The 10912-nt window shown below is 36.0% G+C and overlaps 1 protein-coding gene across 1 annotated transcript; it reads left to right on the top strand.

Annotated features, from left to right (window-relative positions):
* The first annotated feature begins 6556 nt into the window (after nucleotides 1–6556).
* LOC123322006 lies at nucleotides 6557–7469 on the top strand. Its single transcript, XM_044909819.1, has 2 exons — nucleotides 6557–7265; nucleotides 7436–7469. The coding sequence occupies exons 1-2, from the start codon at nucleotides 6911–6913 to the stop codon at nucleotides 7438–7440; spliced, it is 360 nt and encodes a 119-aa protein (XP_044765754.1). The 5' UTR covers nucleotides 6557–6910; the 3' UTR covers nucleotides 7441–7469.
* Nucleotides 7470–10912: the final 3443 nt, after the last annotated feature.

The following is a 10912-nucleotide window of genomic DNA, read 5'->3' as shown; positions in this document are numbered from 1 at the left end:
CAATACGAAATAAAACAGTTCAATTCAATAAATCAGAAATAATAAGAAATCGGAAATAATTTTCACTGATATTAAGGCGCAACAACAGTTCAGTTTTCAATAACTCAATAAAGTAATCGGCAAAAGGAATAATCACAAATTAATTAAATTATTTCCAATATGTTTCAACAATAGGAAAATTTTCAGAATATAGTCCAATTCAATTCACAGTATAACAGTTCAATACAGAGTGGCAGGTAATAAAACACAGATCAAGTTTACCCTTCACAGTTCTCGGAATAGTTACTCACTGTTCTTAGGTTTTACTCACTGTTTCGGGAATTCACTCACTGTCCGGTTAATGTTTCTCACCTCTGTTGTTTCCTACTAGATTTTGCAGGGTCCCTGCTCGGGCGCCATTTTTGTAACGTGGTTTACTCGGAGAAACCTTATCTCGAGCGCCAGCTATTCTTTTCACTAAGGGAGAAAAGCAAACCTACCAGAGTAGCTGCTAGCCGGAGACAGAGCTCGCTGTTGTTTAGGGTGGTAGCGACAACGAAGAAGTCAAAATCGAATTATGTAAAAGTTTATTCACACCTTCGGAAACTAATTATATGTACAAGGGAGGTATGAAATATGAGTGATTCTATAAGCGAACATACATTCGGGAAATCCTATCCGGTCACGAGCACTTTATGAAATTTATACCGGGTGTAGTGAAAAAATTAACGGTTCAATAAAAAATGCGCCAACCAGAACTGACGGAACGAATGCTAAGGACTTGCTATACGGTATCGGTATGTAGTTGTATTTCTCCGGAAATGAAACACAATAAGGGCGGATCTGTTCGAGACTCTTATTCGCTGCCCCAAGGGCTATAACGCACCATGACTGACAGCGAAGAAAAGGTCTATTTTTAGCGCAACTACGGGATTTCACTGACTACGAGCGGTATCTCTTATTCTCTGCCCCAAGGGTTATAACACGCCATGACTGACAGAAAAGAAGAGATTTCGGATTTAACACTTATGACGCGGAACGCGGACAGGGGGGTTGACGGAACTTTCCCTTCAGTACCCCAAGGGCTTACGCGCCATGACTGATAGCGAAGGGAAAAGTCAGACTCGCGAAACAGGGTGAAGAACGATAAAATACAACAAACGGAATACAGAAAACGATACACTACAGCAGTGTCAAAGTTAAAGAAGTAACGGCGTAGGTCTAACAAAGAAACCGAACGGCACAGACGGGGACCCACCTCCTTTGTTCCAAGCACTCGGAAACTCAAAGGATTTAAAAGAAAAACTAAAAAATTAACTCTAAGCACTGATGCAAACACAAAATGATTATTCTTCAACGGCGAAAGAAATATCGAAAATTAACTGAATTTATAACAGAAGTCACCACGTTAGAAAGCGAAAAATCGAAAATACTGAAGCGAAGTGAAAGAACTGAAGTAAAAGTCGAAAAGTGACCGTCGCGGGGGGAAAATTTGCTTTTATAGGCATATCCCCTCTCACGGTAAAAATCTGAAAATTCCAGAATGTGACAAGAATGAAAAACGTCGTCAGCTCCGGTTTATCGCATATCAACAGATGAAAAACGTCGAAATCATTAGCGGCATGTAAGAAAACAACGTGAAATACAGATAAGCGGTTTTTTACATTTACTCTGCCTATCGGAATGAACGTACGGAATATTCGAGAATTAAAATATTTTCAAAGACGGAAATTTAAAACGAAAGAAATGCACTAAGATGAACTCCAATTTTCCTCAGAAAACTGGACTTCATCACAGTACGATTAGCGAACTCTAAATTAAGAATTTCAGGAAATGACCCCCGAAAAAGCAAATACCGAAATGATGACACGAAGCACCCGAAGAAGACGACCCCGCCCGATTACGACAATAAATAACGAACCATAGACTAATTATATTTCAGGAAACCCGGAAAAAGCCAGATACGGAGACGACGGAATGCAGCCTAAGAAGACGACCCAGCCCGACTATGACGATCCCGACCCCATTTCCTCTCACATTCCAAGGGCTTAAGTCTAGGCGACCAGCTCGCCGGAGACAGAGCTATCTAGTCCGCGGACAAGAGGTAGACCCAAGAAGTATCGATAGTACCACCTGCAAAAAGCAACTATGGCTCTCTCGGCACCTCGAGTTCACCGACACGGGGAAGACCCAAGGAGCAATGTTAGTACTTCGAATCGGATCTACGACTTGTCTATCTCGGCGGGAATCCGAGCGTGGCCTCAAGGAGTACGCCTCACTTTCCCCCTCGGAACCACGGGGTGGACATAGTTCGTGGTGATACGTCGGAGAAACTATGACGACTTACTTGGCCCCTGGCATCTCCGGATCCGGAGGAGACCCAAGGAGTACCGTTATTGTCTGACAGATACCGCAACCTCTCTGCGCAATCTCCGAGGGACCAGGGCCAACTTCTCCCTACGAATAGGTCACAGAACTGCGATACTATATGTGTGTCGGGTCAAGACCTTCCGAGGATCTACCCCGGACAGCTAGAGTTCCGTAACCAGAGCCAGGGGGATACTACGGAACGATTCAAGCCAGTCACCAGACTGTGAGATCCGTGAGACGAAGTCCTAACTCCTCCCCTCCTACCAAACGTCCAAGAGGGGAAAGGAGGGAGTGGCATTCCACGCAGGGAAGATACCGTAAATACCAATCGCCTTGGTGGAAACGGTTCTTGCCCTAGTGTGCAACAACTTAGTTGTACAGGTCAACGTCCCTGAGACCTCGACTTTGTTGTTGGAGAGGGGATTTTGGTTGGTGAGAGCCCCACACGAATCAGTAGAGTAGCAGAGCGGTTTCTGGCCCACTTCAATGGCGATTTAAGAGTAATCCGACAAAGTATGATTCGGAGTACTTTAACATTATGTGGTTGGATTATGGAATGTTATACTGGTGTGTTATTAAATTGATTGATGAATATTTTTCAGAGTTAGATGAATAAATCGTTGTTTAATTGAGGGTGGGGTCTCTGTGTGCGTGAAAGGAAGAAGCTATAAAGGTGGTCCATGATTTCGTATAATAGATAAAATTGGAAATTTTTCTTTGTTCCTTCAACAGAGGTTTTTTTTCTCATCTGTGGAGATGTTCCGAGAAAACGTTTGGGTCTTTTATTGTTTAAATAAGGGTGTCTTTGCATGCCGGAAAAAAGAGCAATAAAGATCGGCAATAATTCAGTATAATAGATGAGATTCCTTTGACAGGGTTTTTTTTCTTATCTATGAGGATGTTTCGAGAAAACTATCAGTTTGGGTCTCTTATCATGAAATGACAATTATCTGAATTAATGGTCACTCTTTTACTCCCCAATATACCTGTGGATTCTCACCGTAATAAAAATATCAATTTTACCCATTCGAAATAGTTTTGGTGCCATAGGTATTCGAAGATGTCAGTCTGGATTCCGCCTCATGTGATAAGAATGACAGGTTTACTCATTTCCTTTGTCCCAAAATTGGTACATTATGACCGCTAATGGGGGCTGAAGGTTTATTGTGTTTAATGACAAAGGGCGGAGCTATCCCTTAATTCTTCTCGATACACCTGTCGAGTGGCGTTTCTCACCGTAATAAATAAAAGATTTAATTGGTCTTCAGTTCAGATTCGTTTGATGCAGATCTTTCATAACGAAAACAGTCTGGTTATTTTTTGAATGGTAAGAAGGGTCATGATGGTGGGGAAAAAGGGTCGAGAAGAATATAAAAAGAATAGAACTGACATTCCAACATCAGTCTTCATTTCTCAGTTGCTCTGACTTTGATGAAAAAAAGAAATATCACAGAGTTTGTTGCAGTCCATAGAGTAATAAGAAATTGTTTTTCTTCAGTGAATTTTTGTGACGAATCTCATTTTCCAATATAAGTATTCAAACTTTGTAGCGATGGAAAGATTCTTAAATATTTGAAATTCATTTCAGCATAAAATAAAAAACAATAAAAATTATAACAATGGATCTGACAAAAATTAACCAGTGTGGTTCACTTTCACAGCACCAGAAACCAATTGCATCACTCAAGGATTTGATAGTGGGTGAAGTCCATCGAATAATTGATGCAAAATTACTGAAGACTAGATTCGGGGAATCCATTCTCTTGGAGTTGGAAGAAAAGTGTATATTTCTACCGAAACGAGCAAACGACCATCTGAAGCAAGTCATAAAGGAATTCAGTGGAGCTGGGTTTGGAATCAAATTCCTTGGGGTGAAGGAAATACCGAAATATAAACTAGTTCAACTCTTTGAGATTGTCCAATTGTGAAGATGGAGGTATGTAATATTGATTTATTCCATAATGCAATGAATCTTCTGTTTCACGAAAATGACATCATGATTAGAAAAAAATGGATCAATTTGATTAACAAACATATTCGTTTATTGAAAAATTTAATGAAAAATACTCATCACGGACAAAAATTCAGCATTCAATCTGCCATTTGCCATTTGAAAAGATACAAAATTCAACTCAAATCCTTTGATGCGCATAGAGGTGAGGGAAAACGAAGTGTGAGAAGTAACCGGGTGATATGGGAGGATGTTCAATCAGCATTTGAATCAAGAATAAGAACTGGGGTTATAATCAATTTGAAGCATACGGTCGTTGAAGAATTTTTCGATGATGCATTTCATCTTTTCAAATATAGAATTAGAAATACAATAAGCAGTATTGGAATTGTTAAAGTGAATTAAGTATTTTGCGGACAATTCATTAAAAAAAGTGGTGATGATGAGCTACTCGATTTCAAATATTTCCCTACACAAAATGCAACAATTGATGGGGGAACAGATTTAAACGATTGGTTTGAAAGAAATGCTTTTAACAGAATTAAACAAAAACTTGAAGAATTTCAAGAGAAAGAGAGTGGTTTTGCTCTTCAATCAATTGTTTCATTAGAAGTCAATATAAATAAGGTGGAAATGGGTAATGGAGGTAGTTCATTCATCAATCTTCTTGAAAAAATTGCGGCCAAAAAAGCATGCATTAATATCAAAAACAATGATCAATGTTGTTTTTTGTGGAGTATTACAGCATGCTTACATCCAGCATCTTCCCACTCTGATAGAGTGTCATCATATCCCCACCCAAGCACTATTTTTAATTGTGATGGTATAGATTTTCCTATAAAACTCAAAGATATAGAGAGGTTTGAAATGTTGAATAATGTTTCAGTGAATGTTTTCTCACCGCAAATGGTTAAAAATGATGATTTCATTGTAGTTCCATCTCGTATCTGCAAATCCAAAATTCCACAAAGACATTTATTTATTTATTTATTTATTTATTATATTTATTTGCCAAATAGGACATCTACAGGTATAAAACCCAAATTGATGTCCATAAATTACAAAAAAAGTACAATCAAGTAGGACACAGATGAAAATTAAACTACATTTATCTATTTAACAACAAGAAACCCACAAAACACTCCGGAAAACCAATTATTCTCTCAACCCTTTTTCTTTTCTTTTAATTTCAAAATTCAGAATATGCGGAAATATTGGTTACAAATTATGCCAACTAATTCTATAAGTTTCTGTTCTAAATGCATTCAGTGTGGGGTGGAAGATATCGAGGTTGTTGAATCTTTTATTAAAAAGTGCAAGCATTCTATTAATCGGTGAATTATTTCTCAAATTTGTTCTATTTCGAGTCAAATCAAAAGTAGGGTTATTCCTCAGCCGTCTAGATGGTATATGAATTCTCATCAGATACAACAAGTCTGGGGAATCGACCAAGCCCCTCAACACCTTGAATAAGAAAATCATATCGGATTGCTTTCTACGACTATCCAGTGAGAGAAGGCCAAATTTACTCCTCAAGCCCCCAGTGTTCGCCAAGTTGTCACGAGAACCCTCAACTCTGTAGTCCAAATATCTTAAAAAATTATTCTGAATGTCCTCCAAACGATGCTTATATACCTCATACTGGGGACTCCACACAGTTGATGCATAATTCAATCTGCCATAAACGTAAGCGAAATATGATTGAATCAGTTTATTGAATTGAAAAAACAATTTTTCGACTATAATGATGATGCATTCAAACTTTTGACTAAAAAAGGTGTGTTTCCCTATGACTATATCAGTAGTGTTGATAAATTGAATGATACATGTCTACCATCCATTGAGAAATTCTACAACAAATTGAATTATGAAGAGATAAGTGATGAACAATATCTACACGCTCAACTAATATGGTCCACATTCAATTGTCAATCATTGAAAGATTATATGATGTTATATCTTAAAACTGATATGCTTTTAGCCGATGTTTTTGAACAATTCCGCAGTAGCTGTATAAAAGAGTATGTATTAGATCCTATTCATTTTTACACCCTTCCGGGTTATACCTTTCAATGTATGCTTAAAATAACAAAAATCAAATTAGAAATCATTAAAGATATTGACATATTACTATTCATGGAAAACGGTATAAGAGGTGGAATAAGTCAGTGTTCAAACAGATACTCTACGGCTAATAACAAATATATGGGGCCAAAATTCGATGTTAATGAACCTGAAACGTATTTACTCTACTTAGATGTGAATAACTTATATGGTTGGGCTATGAGTCAGTTTTTGCCATATGGGGGATTCAAGTGGACAGACACAAATATAGATATTACACAAATACCTGATGATGCTCCCGAGGGATATATTTAAGAGGTTGATTTGGAATATCCCGCCGAAATACACGACAAGCACAAAGACTTGCCATTCTGTGCGGAATCACGTATCCCACCTGGATCAAAGTTGCCTAAATTATTAACTACCCTTTATCATAAAAAAAATTATATCGTGCATTATAGGACGTTGAAACAAGCCTTGAGTCATGGACTTGTTTTGAAAAAAGTCCATAGAGTTCTTCAATTCAAACAATCTGCCTGGCTTAAAATGTATATTGACAAAAATACACATTTGAGGCAGACAACAACGAACGATTTTGAAAAAAATCTTTTCAAATTAATGGTTAATGCTGTGTATGGGAAAACGATTGAAAACGTCCGGAAGCATAGAGAAGTTAAATTGGTCAACAAATGGTATGGCAGATATGGTGCAATGAATTTGATTTCTAGCCCTTTCTACAAGGATAGAATGATCTTCGGAGAAAATCTAGTCGCTATTGAATTGCAAAAGCGTTCAATCACAATCGATAAACCAATATATGTAGGAATGTCTGTATTAGACATTTCAAAGGTTTGCTTGTACGAATTTCATTACGATTATTTCCAACCTAATTTCAAAGAAAGTATATTGAATTATGTAGATACTGATAGTTTAACTTATGAGGTATCAAATCAAAATCCCTATGAGTGCATAAAACGAGATTGCTACGCACGCTTTGATACATCTGACTATCCTAAAGGAAATCCATATGGAATTCCTCCAGTCAATAAAAAAGTATTGGGTTTGATGAAGGATGAGAATAATGGTAAGATTATGACCGATTTCGTAGGATTAAGATCCAAAATGTACTCATTTCGTGTTGACAAAGAGGAAATAAAAAAAGTGAAAGGCATAAAGCGGAATATGATTTAAAGCCTTTCTTTCGATGACTACTTGAAATGCTTGATTGATTCCAACACTAAATTAGTAAGACAAAGAAATATAATATCTAAATGTCATGATGTTTTTTCTATTGAGCAGGAGAAAATTGCATTCTGTAGTAGAGACGATAAAAGATACATCCTACCTAATTCACATTGTACTCTACCTTGGGGTCATTATCGAATACCATCATCATCCTAGATTCCAGAGGGGGAGAGGGGGAGAAATATAATGATGAATTATGCTGTGACAGCCATTGAGAGAACTTTCTCATACGACCCGAATTTGTCTGAGAAATTCATCAAAAAGTTTCCACAACAATATGAAGAATTTGAACAGTTTCCAATAAAGGATTGGATGCTTGTGGGACAATTCATATTGTACTTACAGGGATTGATTCCAACCTTTGACATAATCGAAGTATGGATACTGGGTCCTCATCATGATCTAATGATGGATTGGTTCCGTGGCAAATCCATATTGTGGACAAAGACAAATGAGGGCGATGATGATGATGATGATGATGATGAAAATCACGCAGATTTTCATTTCGAATGGAATTTAATCAAATCTGATTCATATAGTATATGTACGATTAATGAAATTTCTATCAAAGTTCATGTTATGGAATACACAGATATTCCAGCGAAAAATATGTCGCATTGTCTTTATTTGGACACGTTCAGTAAACTGAATGATTATTTTTCAATTCATGTTGACAGAAGAGCATTGCTGTTAAAAAAATCCATATTGATTAATTCTTACTATAGTAAATGTCACTCTCATTGTGTTGAATCAATTGATTCTGAAATGTATAAAAATGTTTTAGTTTATAATCCTCCTCCTCTTAAATATTTGTCTTTTTTGAAATACTTAAGCCCTTGTACCCCATTTATAGATATTTATATGAAAAGTTGGAAAGGGAACCTCCAGATTTATACAAATCCTCATTTTGTTTCGATTCCGAATCTTCAGATTCGGACTCTGAAATATTTTATTTATGAAATATGTTAAATGAACCATTCAACATTGTAAATATGTGGATATATATGTATATGAAATAAATACTAAGGAATGTATAAAAAGTATTTTTATTATCCTTCACAAATATTTCTCTATGTCACAAAGAATGTTGTTTTCATTTGAAATCATACATTCACATAATATCAAAATTTCAATAGAAGGATTGATCTGACAAAAAATTCCTATTAGTTCTTCAATGGATTTCGAACTATCTTTTTTAATATTGGTTATAGTTATCAGAAAATTCTTATAATAAGATTTGAAATCAAGTTTCATAAGCAGTTCCAATCTATTTCTGAGAAAACTTTTATTGAATTCTAGAATCTTAGCAACATCGTCGCTAATAAGATATAAATGATTTTCCTTCCTTGATATCATGATCATTTTGAATCCATTCACAGTTGTGGTTGTAACAGAAATATCATCAATAAATCGAATATCATTTGCTTCATTCAAGTTGAGGATTTCAGTAAGCATCATCCATTGCATGTAATCAAACGAAATGAACATTTTTCCACCAAACATCAAAGAGTCTTCATTCGTTGACAGCTTCACTGAGGGTTCATAGTTTTTCGCACTACTTAAGCCACAATCGATGTTATATCCTCCTGTTCTGAAATTTGTATTCAAAACAAATTTTCTTTCGATATCAATCATTTCAGAATCGTAATATGGAGATGGATTAAATTCACTCTCTTGACAGTACATGTTGCTGAACTGAAGATCAAAGCGATACTAAATTAAAAAATCTCTATAAACGGTTGGATTTATCTATCCATGAATCATGTGACTGATCGAATCCAAGCCATCTCACAAGTACTTTGTTTCCCCGCTCACATAGAATTTTTTCAACTAAATATATATCTGAGTTTGAAGTGCCTTGCAGTTCAGGCTCATAAAAAGCTCCTCGGATTGGATTACCTTGCAAGTCAATCAACTTTAAATTTTCCTCTACCAGCTATTTCGATGTGATTGTACCGACTTCTAAGTAGGAGTTTCTCATTTGACTTATTCACTTCAATAGGACTCATTCCAATTGTTCTATGTTTAATTGTATTGTAATCAGCGACAATTTTCGGTAGGATTTGCAACCAATAGTATGTTCCATTCAAACTGAAATACTTGAGTAGTTTTTCTCTAAGAGTTCGTATTACTCGTTCAACAATTGCTGCTTTTTTCACAGAATATGTATTGTAATGATTGATCTTATATTTTTTCATTAGATTTTTGAATTTAAAAATGAAAAACTCTCTTCCTTGGTCAGTCTGTAGGTTCTTGGGTCTTCTATTACTCTGTTTCAATATTTCCGAAAACGCCTTAGTAACTTCTTCGGCACATTTCGTTTTCAATGCTTTAGTCCAGACAAATTTGGAAAAGCAATCAATCACAAAGAGTAAAAAATGTATGATTTTTGTTTTCATCAGCATACGAGTCCATTTGCATAAAATCACTCTGCCACAAATCATCTATACCCTTGATGATAGTACGCCTTCGGGGGAAATTTTTTCTAGCTGGTCTATGCAGCTCATTAACCACTTGAACTTTCTCCTTTGAGTGCTCCATTGGAAATGATCTTTTTTTTTAATTGAGTAGGATAACTATCGAGTCAGTTGTAGTTGTACCTAGTCTATTCGTAAAGTTAAAATCTCAATCAATTCTTAGTGACCTTCTCACTACACTTTATAACAAATGATCTGAAATTTTCCCTCAGTTCTAGTTTCAAAGCCTGAAGACATTTTTCCTGGTTGGATAAAACATCGGAGATAATTTTCACATGGCTGAGCTCCAACTCGTTTTTGATACTTTGGACTCTGATTCCTAAATCGCCCATTAAATTGATAACTTTGAGCAATTCATTGTCTAGAATTTCTTTAGTCACAACATCACTTTTTTCGGTAGGTATTCTTACATTGCATAGCTTACGATTACCGAAATCATAATCACCATCTGAAGTTAAAGGGAAGCTTTGACTTTCAGTACGTTTACGTTTATATTTATTTTGTAGCCCTCGTGAGGTTCCACCAAACTTACTGAGAGGCATTCTTGAACTGTTGATCATTTCAAACTGCATTATTAATATATAATATTTTTGACATTAATTCTTGTACAACCAAATGTCCTATGAATTGAATAAAGGTTATTGTTATTGTTATTGTTAATGTTAGCTTAGCGTAGTTCTTCGATAATAGATTGGATTTCATTATCCACCGATGTATTAACTGCATCTCTTGACGCATGAAGTAATTGTAATCTATCAACTAGTTCATTCACATCATTCCAATACACATACTCGACTGGTTTTTCATTGTATGTCAACAAACTACC

The sequence above is a fragment of the Coccinella septempunctata genome, chromosome X, assembly GCF_907165205.1.
Source record: "Coccinella septempunctata chromosome X, icCocSept1.1, whole genome shotgun sequence".
NCBI classification, from domain to species: Eukaryota; Metazoa; Arthropoda; class Insecta; order Coleoptera; family Coccinellidae; genus Coccinella; species Coccinella septempunctata.
Note: the sequence above shows the minus strand (reverse complement) of the source record. Positions and strands in the feature narration are given on the sequence as shown.

What these genes read in the sequence shown, in the direction of transcription:
- LOC123322006 (XM_044909819.1), top strand. Translation starts at nt 6,911, where the DNA reads ATGTATATTGACAAAAATACACATTTGAGGCAGACAACAACGAACGAT.